The following is a 14002-nucleotide window of genomic DNA, read 5'->3' as shown; positions in this document are numbered from 1 at the left end:
TAAAATATAAAAGATAGTTTTATAATTTAAAAAAAATGTGGTAGTACAGGAAGCAATGTGGGGTGGTTTAGGGAGTAACCCTGATATAAGATTGGGTCAATTTTGTGTCCATTGTGCCACATATTAGGTTCTTTTAAACCATTCAAGGAAGGAAAGTGATTGGTTTTTGAGTTTAGAGAAACTATCAACTCATTCATTTAATAACTTAAATATTGGATGATTTTCTGTTTGTTGTGTTAATTATTAGATTATTTTAAATGATTACGAAAGAAGGAAAATGATGAAACATAATTCGATCTTCAACCAAAAGTAACATATAAACTTATTCCTTTAATAACTTAAATTATATTAGATTGATATTGTATTAAAGAAAGTGACCAAACACAGATCGACCTTGAACCGAGAATATTCTATAAACTCATTTATTTAATAACTTAATTTACTTATTATAAAATTATTAACTTTTAAATTTGGAAACCTAGATACTCCGCCTCTCCATATTATGTTATTATTCTCAGGTCTAAATTAATCAAATAAGAATAAGATTCGATTATGAGACCTGTCCTTGATATTAACCTCTTTTAAATAAGAAAGAATAATATTTAAATAAAAAGTTTGTATTATATGATATAATCATAACCTATTTATTATAACTGAATCCATTAAGAACAAGTAACAAAACTTATTTATTTGTTACTTATAGGAATAAAAGGGATATTAATACATATTATTAGAGAGAGTATAATTATGTCATAATCACTATTTACTCAAATACTTATTAAAAATATTTTTTATTGACTTGTCGAAATTCTTAAGTAGATTTCCACGTTGATTTGGAGCTCGGACTCATGTTGACAATATGTCCAGTCCATCAGAGAAAGAGGCCGACCAAATTCAATAGGATCAACATCAGAAATCATTTTAAAAATAAAATAATATTAATTAAGATTTTTTGTATTTGTTGATCTACTAGTGAGCGTGGAAGTGTACGCTTAATCTACTCACAAAATTGAGAATTGGAAAATCTCACATCATTAGTATCCACGTGCCTTCCACGTGGCTCCCACAATATCTTCCCTGTGTGAAATTTGGGTTCTCGACCGCCAAGTCTTTCAAGTTCACTCCCTCCACAGGCCCATGGAAGTCAATCATCGCAACCACCCATGTCCATGGCCACCCTCCTTATTCCCAACTCCTTCACCACTAAACTCCCTGGCCCGCGCTACTGTCACCGGAGGTTCACTTGCTCCTCCGCCACGACCCAATCCCGATCCGCCAAGGAGCACCTTCTCGCCCTCATAGCGGACCAGGACCGCGGCCTCCGGACGCAGAGCGACCCCTTGAAGCGAGCTGCGATAGTTGAAGCCATCGACGCGATGGCCGCCGTAGGCTCTGGCTCCATCACAACCGGCGACTCTCTGTCGGCGACGTGGCGGCTGCTGTGGACGACAGAGAAGGAGCAGCTCTTCATCATCGAGAAGGCTCCCTTATTTGGAACCCGAGCCGGCGACGTGTTGCAGGTCATAGATGTTCGGAATGGGACGCTCAACAACGTCATCACGTTTCCCCCTGATGGCGTTTTCTTTGTTCGATCCAGTATTGAGGTTGCGTCGCCGCAGAGAGTGAATTTCAGGTGAATAATTGGACTTAATAATGATAATAACAATCATGAATAATGCTATTTTTGTGCATTTGCAGTAATTGAGTTGAGTTTCGAGTTTGATTTTGGTGTCATACACCCTTGCATGTGGATAAGGCTAGAGTATGCTTATTGTTAGTTATGTCTTGGAAAATCGGGTGGACTCTGTCACTTTTTCTCCTGTAATTATCAATCTGGAGTAGGGGAATTTTGATGTAGGCTCCTGTTATATTTTTGAAAATATTGTGTGATGTTAGTTAAGAAAGCTAAGTAAAGATTCCACGGGACATTTAGTGAAGGTTCACTTCAAGAAGCTCTAGAAGGAAGGAAAGTTCATTTAGACAAAAACAACAAAAGATGGTATTCTTCAAAACATATAAAAAATGACAGTAAATGGAAAAAAAGATGGAAAAGAGATGACAGTGGAAAATGGGAGAGGGGATGGCACGTCACTTGAAGGGGCCTTAAGGCAAACCAACCGTTAAGATGAGTGGTAGAGGGGATGGCACGCCAGTTGAAGGGGCCTTAAGGCAAACCAACCCTTAAGATGAGTGGTCACTTGAGCTTGCTCAAGATAAAGCTAGGAGAACTTCACTCCAAAGGAGAAACCTCACACCCACAATTGAACAAAACGTCTGTATTTCTTTAAATTGATCAACCCTTTATAAGTCAAGTAGAGCCCCTTAAATAGGTGAGATGAGGAGTCTCTAAGCAAGGAAAATATGACCTAAGGGTGTCTATACGAAAAATAAAAGTTATCTTCTAGAAACTAGGTTAAACATTAGGTTTAAAGACAACTTTGGCGTGGAAGAATGGTGGCTCCATGCTGATTCAATTCCAGTACGTGGTGGCTGCCAAAGGTAGCATGATTGTACAGTTGCTTTATGCTTTATGATTTTCTCTCTCCTCCACCTCATATGCAGCTGACCTTCCTTGTAGAAACACCATAAATCACCCCCTTAGTGTCCGTCTTCACCATAAATGCAGCTTTTAGGATGCTGATTGTTGGGTTGTCAAGCTATCATGATATGTGGCCGGGGCTGCTATGCATGTCCGTGAGTTAGCACCAAGGTGCCTGGCTGGCCACCACCAACCCAACAACGTGTGGCAACATAGCCTAGTCGTCCATGACAGAAGCTAGTCAACTTCCACCAAGCTTGGCCGGCCTCCATCGGGCCAGGCAGGTAAGAGCTTGGCCGACAATGTGTTTGTAGAGATTTTTTAAAAATAACATACAACCTTTTGTTGAATATAGTGAAAATTATGTATAAGATTAATCTCTCTTGTGTTGAATATACACATAGAGTTCTCTATTTATAATAAAAGAATAAAAGAAATATGGGTGTACTGGATACCTATACGGGCAAGTGAGAGACCGCCCGACCAGAGAACAAGACCGCCGAGTGGTCCAAATCCTATGCAACCTTAAGCACAACCTCTAATCAAGTTTACTAGTAAGTCTTACTTATTAGGTATTGGGCTGTGATTACAACTCTATTAATCATAATCCCATCTTGAAACCTATAAATACAACTCTGAGGTAAGGACATAGATGATTGCATTTATGACGAATTTAAGATTTTATTATGATACCCGATTGGTTAGATTACTGACTTGAGCGTCGGAGTGCCTTTGATAGGTACCCGTCCATACGGTTTGGAGTTCAGGCATCAAGGACATAGAAGAATTGACTAGGTATACTCAAGATAACATAAGTTGACTAGGAGAAAAGTGTGAAGGAGTGTTTGGTAGCGATTCTCGACCCCACACCCGAAACAATGGGCTAAGCTCAAAATACAAATAAGAAGTAGTAACAAACTAACTAAAGATAAAAGATAAATATTAAATAAGGATAATATATCTAACATCTTTGAAACAAAAAAAAAAAGCCTACAAAATAAACAAAAAAGAACAAGTTAACATGTCTAAGTGGTTGAAGTAAAATATAGAAAACCCAACCTTGCAAACTTAGGGAACTTAACATAAAACTAAATCAAAAGAAGGTGAAAAAGAAAACTCTCCTTTTATTCTCCCTATGCTTGTGTAATGTACCTCCATCCTTGGAAGGGGTTAGGGACTCATCAAATTCTATGAACAGGAAGTCAAGCAGCGTTGGTATATTTTCTACCTCTGTCTTCTACTATTGAAACACGACAGTTACATGACAAGTCTAGAGTCGAGAGAGAATGTTCTCATTATTCTCTTCCCTAAGGACGTATGACCAATTATAATGCACCAATACTTCAATTTGGGTTACTTAGGTCATGTGTCCGTGTCCGGATACTTTATCGATATTTATCAATGAATCTTATCTATAAAACAATAGTACTTTTATGATAATAATAATTTATAACTTTTTATGTTAACAACTTCAATACATATGATTTTAATTTGGATTCACACAATAACAATCATATATTTAAGAGTTATTGTATACTTTCAATATGCATATATTATGTATCGTATCTTATTTTTTTCAAAATAAACTATCAAAGTATTGGATACATGTCGCAACCGATACTTATCATATTTGTGCATCATAGCTGACTAATTAACCTCATCTTGTTCGAAAGAGAGAGAGAAGGGGAAGAAAGACATACTTTGGCCCTAAGTTCATAGGTGAGGGGAAGACAAATATACAGTTATATCCATATAACCAATAATGGAGAAGATGACAAACAAAATAAATCTTGCAATATTTTGTCTGCATACAATAAATCACCCCGCTTTCCTTTGAATCCCTCCAAACATTAGCGGGGAGATTTTGGTCCCTATTTTCCCCTTCCCTTCTCGCCTAATTTCTAAATGAAAGAAGTCTAATTAAAATATCCCCTCCTCTTCTCCCTTCATTTACCGTAGTTGAATATAGTAAAATTTATATATAGGATTAATCTCCCTTGTATATACACATAGGTCCTCTATTTATAATAGAAGAAACATGGGCTAAGCCAAATTTCAAATAAGAAATATAAACAAACTAACTAAAGATAAAAGATAAATATAAACTAAAGATAATATATTTAACACTCCCTCTCAAGCTAGAGCATACAGATTGTATGAACCAAGCTTGGAATAAATAAACTCAATTTGAAATATATGATCTGTCTTCAAGAGTTGCGACAAACAGATGTGCAATCACATGTCGACGAACAACTAACAACAACTTATGGATTGGACAATGGTCACTACTGCGAAACTTCAACTAGCACCATGAAACTTCAAGTGGGATGACTTTGACAAAGGAGGACAATGACAAACTGTAGGGACTGGATTGCCATCAAGAATGGGGCTTGTAGTGGCTGAAAGCGACAAAACTGCAGGGACTGCCATCTTTGACTAATTGGGGCCTGCAGTGGCTGAAAGCAGGGACTGCCATCTCTGACTAGTGGGGCCTCTGACTAGTGTCTGACTAGTGGGGCCTCTGACTAGTGTCTGACTAGTGGCTGGAAACATACTTCCCCTCACTGCAGGGATAAACTGCAGTGACTAAATTGTCATCACTGACTGATGGGAGGTGTAGGGACTAAATTGCCATCAAGTAAGGATGGGGCTTGTAGTGGACAAATTGTAGGGATTTCCATCTCTGACTGGTGGGACCTACAGTGGCTGGAACAACATACTCCCCTCCCAACGAACGACAGCGAAAATGACGACGCACCGATGACAAATCGTGAAAGTGAAAGATCATAATGGTCTCCTTTATTCATCAGAGGACCCAAAAACAGATCTGACAAAGGGTTGGTAAAATTGTTGACTAAGATTTTGAATCTCGTTAGAAATAGACTCCCGAGCAACCTTCAACCCATGACTTTGGTGTTGAAATTCCTTGGTGTTAACCGACTGTCCTTGGAGACTTGTAAGTAAATGACACGCGACAGCATCACAGTTGCTTACAAAACATAAGGATGACAGATTGCATCAAAAAGCTAAAGACAAATTGGAGGTCTAAAGTTTTTCTGCTGGACTACTCCCAAATGGTGATACTTAGCACTGTATCACAAGAAGTATGGGCTAAACCCGAGCCCAAGAAGAAAGTCAGCAATAACGATCAAAGGAAGAGGTCATACAGTCCGTCAAGAGCGGTCGTTTGTTGTCTTCAAGATTCTGAATAGAATGATGGTGGAGACACATCAGTGGTGCACAAGGAAAGAAAGAAACCCATTGGTGGAGGCAGAAAAAGAGACAAAAAGGTGTTGGTCATGAGTGAAAATTGAAGGCCAAGGCTCCCTACAGATTTAGAATTGAAGGCCTTCTTCACAATTTTTCAGCAAATCAATTTCCAGGTGTAACAGAGTGGCACCTTTCAGAATGGAGAAGAAGATAGCAGAAGTAGTAGAGGTAGGACTAGGTGCCCATGCATCGGTGGCACAAGCGACAAAGACGACGGCAAGAAGAACCACCATTGAAGTGATGGCTAGGACTTGAGAAGAAGCCAAGGGGCCAAAAGAAGCTTAGGAGAGTGAGGTGAACAGAACGCCAGTGGCACGGTGATCTTCCGGCCAAGGAAGGGCGGCGCGTGAACAATACGCGCCCGAGATCTGACGGAGAGAGGAGACGCGTGATGACGTGTGCGTACGAGACAAAGACAAAGACCACCAGGGTTAGGTCGCGCTCGAGGAGGCGCACAAAACCCCTAACTTCGCCTAAGAAAATGAGGCGGCGGCGATAGCGGCAATGGCGATGACGGCCAACGGTGGAAAGCAGCGATCGATGTTGCTGGTGAAGCCTTGGGCCGCGGCTCGCAATGACTGGTGTAGTGGAGGTAGTGGCCTATTCACGTATAGGAGGAGGCGAGTGCCTATCTAGGGTTCCCTGTTAGAAGAAGAGACTTTAGGTCTTTTTTCTTTTTTAATTCTGGGTGCAGATGAATTGAAGGCAGTAAGAATGTCAAATAAGAGTGCCAAAATGATTGGCATCAATTGATCTAAAGCACCAGTTTTAGGTACTGGTCCGAAAGTGCATGGGTTTGAATCCCATTCTAATTGTATTGAGACAAACTCTGGAAGTTCAGCTTATAGCTGTTATCAGAAAAAGTTGGAAACACTGGAGAAGGGTCAGGCTAGGTACAAATCTGATCTTGAGGCTGAGAAAGACAGGATTACTCGTTGAGGTATTTCAAAAAAGACGAGAGTAGGAAGAGACTCAAACAACCTGCTCTGATACCAAGTTGAATATAGTAAAAATTATATATAGGATTAATCTCCCTTGTATATACACATAGGTCCTTTATCTATGATAAAAGAAATATGGACTAAGCCCAAAATACAAATAAGAAATATAAACAAACTAACTAAAGATAAAAGATAAATATAAACTAAAGATAATATCTTTAACAACCGTATAGCAAAACAAAACACAAAAGGCCTACTGGCCTATTTTGATGGATTGATTTTTTTTTTCCAATGAGTTTTTATTGTTATTAATTTGTCTAGCATTACTTAAGTTTTATATTGTTAACACTTAATATGAAATTTTATTTGCCTTTGAGTTGGTTTTTGACATTTTACTGTAGTACCATCTTCGTTTACCTATTGAATTAATTCTCGGCTACGAAGTTCCTAAAATTTGGATCTAATCTTGTTGTAAATAGCAAATTATTATGATAAAAATATCTTCAATATCTCCATATAGATTAGGAAAAAATATATGTAGAATTTTCTTATTCGTTTTAGTATATTTATATTTTCCTATTTTAAATTGATTATTATAAATAAAAATGCTGAGAATGCAATAGTTGCCACATTAACTGCTGCTACTGCTGCTGTTGGCCATTGTTGTTGAGGTCATTGGTTGGCTAGGAAGGAGTTCCCCATTCTAGTGATCACAATATTGGTAGTTGTGGTTTGAAGTATCACATACAAATAAGGTCAAGTTAGAGTATATAAGTGGTTGCAAATCTCATCTTAAAAGTCGATTTTGTGGGGTTGAGTTAAGCTTAAAATCCACTTCTTAAAAGTTGCATTGGTAACAAACTTTCCACACATGATAACACATCACCACTAGGATTGACGCAAGTAGCAGTCCAAACACCTTACTCTGGCAAATCTTACATGCTATCACCGTTATAAACACTGTCCTTAGGACCTTTATTGCTCATTCCAAATGCTGGGTGCTGTGAAATACAAGAATTGCTATGAAAAGCAACATTACATGAAAGAGCTTGAGTTTTTGTACTAAAATCAAATTATTAGACAATTTAAGGATCTGAAGGACACTTTTTAAGATTATGGATGGACTTCCATCTGTTGTGAAAATTTTCTTGTTGCTAGGACACAGAATATATGGAGAAGAAGTATTGGGGTAGAGAACACGTACCTGTTAGAAGAAGGTGTATTGTAAGCATTAAGGTAAAAAGAAAATGGAAACTTATCGAAAAATGTTAGAGAACGCATACCTGTGGCCTGAACATTCTGTAATTCTCTAGCAATTTGAGATCTGTCCCCAATTTCCATTCTAGAATTCATGATCTCAGCCTATAGGTGGATTATGCAGCAATAAAGGTTGCAATACGATCAGAGTGGTGCAACAATGAAGGCTGCAATATGTTCGAGGGGTGCAGCAATAAAGGTTGTGTTTTAGGGTTGATATTTACAGTTAGATACACCCAAAGATCAAGAGCTCCAATAACATTTCAAATTTAGAACGAATAATAGTCCGTTTTTCAATAATGAGGCCATTGGTCCTAAATAATAAAGAATAAAGTTACATCAAGGATAAAATAAAAAAACTTCCTAAAATACCTAATGAGCAGCACGGTCTTGACACAAACCAACCTTATATCCCTTATTCATCATATCAATGTAATATTTTATCGTTTAAAGTCTCTTATATTCATTTTCCTGTCAAAATTGTTGATAGTATTTTTAGGTGTTTGAGAGCACATAACTGAAAGTTTAAGCTTGATGCCACTGCTTAATGAGTTTAAATTTCTTACATAAGAAATATTCTAATACGTTTGATGGCTGACATTGGTTGTTTAGATTTACAAGTGCAGTATTACGTGGAAAGAATTGGGAAATACCATTGCCACCATTTGGACAGGGTTGGTAAGTACTTTTTAGTTCGATTATATAAGAATATGTTTGATAAGCTCTCATGTATCTTTACACGATAACCAATGATTTCAAAGTTTATTCTTCCACAGTTTCCTATCTTCAAATTTAATGGTTTTGCTTAGAAGAGAAGAATGAAGCTAACTTGAAGAGTTGAAAATGTCGACAAAAGTTATTGTTAGCATACCTGGTTAGAGGTTGGCTAGGAATAACTTTCAATGTTGACACTTAAATGTTTGTAGCTTAGGTGTAACGAAAGCTTTTTTATTAAATTTGAGTTGAAAGTGAAATATCCATTATAATTTTAATATTCATATACATTTTATTAATTCTTCATATATTTTATTTATTAATATATCACTTGTGGACATTATAGAAACCAAGAGTGTAGTGTATTTTTTATTTATCGTCCAACTTGAGAAGGAGTGTTAAAATGTAATTAGTCATTAGCTGTTACAGATTTGTTAATCATTAGTTGGTACGTGTTCTAGGATATGAAATCATGAATTACTGATTGTTAGGTGAAAACTTATTGTTTTTTGTTATGTAAATTAATATAAATACATATCATGTTTTTTTCTTTTGACCCATAACACTCAGATAACTTTCTCTTTTTATAGTCATGAAACATGATTTTAAGGAAACTTGAAGTCTGGCACAAAAGTAGGGGTGTCACAGTGAATCAACCGACTCATACGGGTTGTCTTACCATGGTTGAACTAAAAATGAGATAGCTCAAGTCGACTCACTTTTTGGTGATTCAGAAATTATGTAACCTAGCTTGGTCCACCATTGGTTGGTAGGTTAAATAGACGAACTCATTTAGGATGTTTTGTTCTTCCAACTTATTTTACGTTGCAGCACAATCACAGTTGATTAACTCGACTTATTTTCTTATAATAGTACAATCAAAATATTTACCTATTTCACCAAACATTATTTTATGTTGCAACACGAGTATTGTTTCAGCTCCTAGACACCTTTGGTTGACCTGTTCGAGTATTGCTTCAACACATAGCCATTCCTGACTAACTCATCAAGAATTATTTAAACACACAGCCACTTTTGACTAAAAGCCCAAGTATTGTTTTTAGAACACAGTCGCTCCTTGCTTACCCACCAATTATAACAACTACTCCTGTCTAAGACAATGTTTGTTTAAGATGTGATTTGAAAGATCACAGGTTTCTCAAAAGAGAAGGCAGTGTCTTTTGACGTGTACGAGTTTTAAGCTCTCTCTACTAGTTTGTTAACCAACACAATAGTGTTCTTACAAAGCTTTTAGGGCACAAAAACATTTTAGCAACATTTTAACACTTTTGCAAATTGAACTCGTTGCTCTTCTTCTTGAAGGATAACTTTATATAGGCATTGCAGAAAAGAGTTATTCCAAATCCTTTTCTAGCTGTTGAGCAACTTCAACTCATAAGGATGCCTCCCTTGCATTTGAGCAACTTGAATGCAGAGGGTGCATTAAATGTTGTACCCCTCTTGAAGCAACATCCTGATAACGGGTAGAACTTATCAAGCCTTGATCAGATTGCGTTTACTTAAGAATGTGTAAATCATTGAATTGTGCAAGCCAAATAGTCTTTTCCAGAGTTGACAAAGCACGTGTCATGGAGTTGTTTGGAACAAATTAGCTTTAGCTCATCTATCTACAGATTTTTGATGTAACAAGCTTTTATGAATCTTCTTGGTAGACGAACGAAACACACATACAAAATAGTGCACAAAAATATTTTTGTGAAATACGATGTTAGCTTAATCCTACGTACATACCCTCTAGAAGAAACATCCTAATAGCTAGTAGAACTTATCAGGCCATAATCAGGTTGCTTTTACTCCAGAGTGTGTAAGAAACTAAATTGTACAACTCAAATAGTTTTTTCAAAGTTGACAAAGCACACGTTAAGGAGTTGTTTGAAGCACTACAACTTTAGCTCATCTACCAAGAGATTGTTGATGTGGCATAAGGTTTTATGAATCTTCTTGGTAGACAAAGGAAAGAAACATTATCTATAATATAAAAATAAGCATAAAGATATTTTTGTGAAATACAATGTTAGCTTAATACTATGTACATATCGTTTGAGCACAACAATACTCATTAGACGTAAAAAGATACTACTCAATGTTGTATCATTTATCAGACGAAACACTTGAATTTTCATGATTTATTGTGAACAAAAACCTTGTCTTATAGATTAAGAATGATCATGTTTTACACTTTGTCGTTTGTCAACACTTAATCAAAATGTGGGCTGTTGAACTTTTCTCTAGCAATATTATATTAGACTTACCTATCTCTGCACAATTTGAGACTACTTATTTGGACATAAAAAATCTCTCATTAAGTTTGAGTCAATTCCACATTAGTACACTCTTACTTAAGCAGAAACGTTCTTAATCACAAGTACTTCAATAATGACCGACCTTGTATTGTCATTTACGACAATGGGACACTTTCTTGAAATTCATATAGGAAAACTTTTGATAAAAGGAACCTAAAACCTAGAATTCATTATCCATCCTTATAGTACTTGGTTTGAGCTAGTTACCAAGATGAATCATCAATTCTAATACTACTTGTTGGGCAATTCAAAGGGAGAAAATATTGGACATATTCTCACCAAGAAGTCACAAGCCAACCATGTGAGCAAGCATAACATTATCGTCAATCTAAAACCTTAATACAATAGATTTGTGAGTCTCTCACTTATATATTAGTTAACTTATTCATTTCTACACAGTGTGAGAATTTAACTCAATCAAAACATCAACACAGGGGACATAACCTTACAATGAATTAATAAATAAGGGTTATTTAAAGTCCGTACGTATTGGTAGACTATATTAAATTTATATAAGTTGTAATACATAAATTATTGTATGGCTACTAACTTTTTTTCTCATTTTTATGTGGTTTTGTACCTTTTCACCTTCATAAAGAAAGTGTCATTGTAACATATACAAATAGTTTAACCCTTACAATATTTTTTTTTCTTCAATTTTTAACATCTCTTCTCTCTTGTTTTAAAGTTGGCTGATGAGTTTTGATGATTTTCAAGCAGACACTATAATGTATATTGGTTCATCATTATTGAATATAGTAAAACTAGGTTAGGATTAATCTCCCTTGTGTACATAGACTACTATATTTATAATAAAGAAACTATAGGCTAAGTCCAAAATACAAATAATGATAGAAAAGAAATAATAATATAGAAACATAAGATAAAAGATATCCAAGATATCTAACAACTCCCCTTCAAGCTTGTGCATATAAATCATATGTATCAAGCTTGTTACAGATATAATCAATTATCGGTCTCAGTAACGACTTACTGAAAATATCTGCTAACTAGTCACTTGAGCTAACAAACTCAGTCTTGATGTCTTCAGATTCAATCTTCTCTTGAATAAAATGACATTTACTCTCAATGTGTTTGGTACTCTCCTGAAAGACAGGATTATACCTAATATGAAGAGCAACCTGATTGTCGCATATAAGTGTCATTTGAGTGACATCTTCAAATTGTAACTCTCTAATCAATTGCTTAAGTCAAACAAGTTCATAAGTGGTTGAGACCATTGCTTTATATTTTGCTTCTACACTAGATCTTGTCACAACACTATTTCTTGCTCTTCCAAAGGATCAAGTTGCCAACAATGGAGACACAATATCCAAAAGTAGATCTTCTATCAGAGGAGATCCTACCCAATCAGCATCTGAATAACCAACAACTTTTCCATGGTTATTGGAGCCATATAACAAACATTTTCCAAGATATCCTTTAATGTACTTTAATATATGGATGACTACATTCCAATGATCTTCACATGGGGAATTGAGAAATTGACTCACCACATTGATTGCAAAGGAAATGTCAGGACAAGTAATGGTAAGATAATTCAATTTCCCAACTAATCTTCTATACTGCTTAGAATCTAAAATAAGCTTTCCTTGATTTGGTAGGAGTTTGGTATTATGATCCATGGATGTGTCAACAAATTTTAAATTCATCAACCCAGTTTCCTCCAAAATATCCAATTCATACTTCCTTTGAGATATAACAATATCATCATTGGATTGTACCATATTAATACCTAAGAAATTTATGGGTTCTCTAAGATCTTTGGTTTGAAAATAAGGGCAAAAACATTGTTTCATTTGTGAGATGTCATGGTGGCCACTGCTTGTGAGAACAATGTCATCAACAAATACTACCAAATAGACACATCTAACATTTGAGTGACAGAATAAGATTGAATGATCCGCCTCACTTCGAGGTATACCAAAGTGTTGAACAATGCTGCTAAATTTTCCAAACTAGGTCCTGGAAAACTATTTTAGACCATACAAAGATTTTCGAAGATGCCGTACCAATTCAGAAAACTCCCCTTGAACAAAAAATTCTGGAAGTTCTCTTACAAAGTGTTGAACAATGCTTCTTGATTTGTGACTTAATATGTCATTATAGCCAAGTTCCTATGACAGTAATCTGTAAAAGAAAAACGAACAGTTCTCTTACAGTCTGTTGTTAGGAGTCTTGAGAAGTTTTATTGTAGTAATGTGCTTGTGTCCTGTTTCTGCAGGTTTGATACTGTGTACCTCGATGATGACCTTCGAGTTGTAAAGGATATCCGGGGCGACTATTTAGTTGTTGACCGAGCTTCCTATAACTGGAAGGAATGAATGGAATCTTCATTTCCTTGTTAACTCCTTTTCATGAATGAAAACTTTCGAAGCAACTGCTCTTACGGTTTTAGTGTAGTTATGTGCTTTGTTAAGGTCTTTTATCCCTTTTAGTTAAGGTAATTTATATGCTTATTTTGGCTGTTGAAATATGTAATTAATGTCGTATAGGAATATGAAATAAAGTGCATTGTTTTCTGTTTACTTAATGTACATATGCCGAAGGTGTTGAATTGCTTGTACTTTGAATCATTTTGTTCATGGCACCATTCTCTCTTCTTTTTATTTTTTTAAAACACGGCCAAACCAGGATAAGCTCACTAACATAGAGCATTGTAAATTTTGAATTCAAAGATAGGACAAGTTGCATGAGTATTTTGGTAGGATTGTACATGCTGCATGTGAGTCTGAAGAAATATGGAATATATGATCAGTTTTCCATTAGAACTTGGGAAATGGGATAGAATACCGAGTCGTAAACAACTATGCATAGTTTCCTGTTTCCAATGCTTAGTTCAATATTGATTTTGAGATTATCAAGGAAAATTTATCGTGAACAGTTACTTCCAGTGACGAGGGAAACATTTTTACTTTATGATGTTCTTCTGAATC

General features: G+C 36.0%; 1 protein-coding gene across 2 annotated transcripts; it reads left to right on the top strand.

The window, feature by feature from the left end:
* Positions 1 to 1084: 1084 nt before the first annotated feature.
* On the top strand, positions 1085 to 13642 carry LOC108329503 (probable plastid-lipid-associated protein 11, chloroplastic). 2 transcript variants are annotated; one of them, XM_017563731.2, is made up of 3 exons: positions 1089 to 1633; positions 8620 to 8685; positions 13291 to 13642. In XM_017563731.2, the coding sequence occupies exons 1-3, from the start codon at positions 1164 to 1166 to the stop codon at positions 13388 to 13390; spliced, it is 636 nt and encodes a 211-aa protein (XP_017419220.1). In that variant the 5' UTR covers positions 1089 to 1163; the 3' UTR covers positions 13391 to 13642. The 2 variants fall into 2 exon arrangements, with proteins under 2 accessions (XP_052728805.1, XP_017419220.1); XM_052872845.1 differs by lacking the exon at positions 8620 to 8685 and having other exon boundaries at positions 1085 to 1633.
* Positions 13643 to 14002: the final 360 nt, after the last annotated feature.

Source organism: Vigna angularis, chromosome 2 (assembly GCF_016808095.1).
Source record: "Vigna angularis cultivar LongXiaoDou No.4 chromosome 2, ASM1680809v1, whole genome shotgun sequence".
Taxonomy (NCBI): Eukaryota; Viridiplantae; Streptophyta; class Magnoliopsida; order Fabales; family Fabaceae; genus Vigna; species Vigna angularis.
This window is presented reverse-complemented; position numbering and strand designations above follow the sequence as displayed.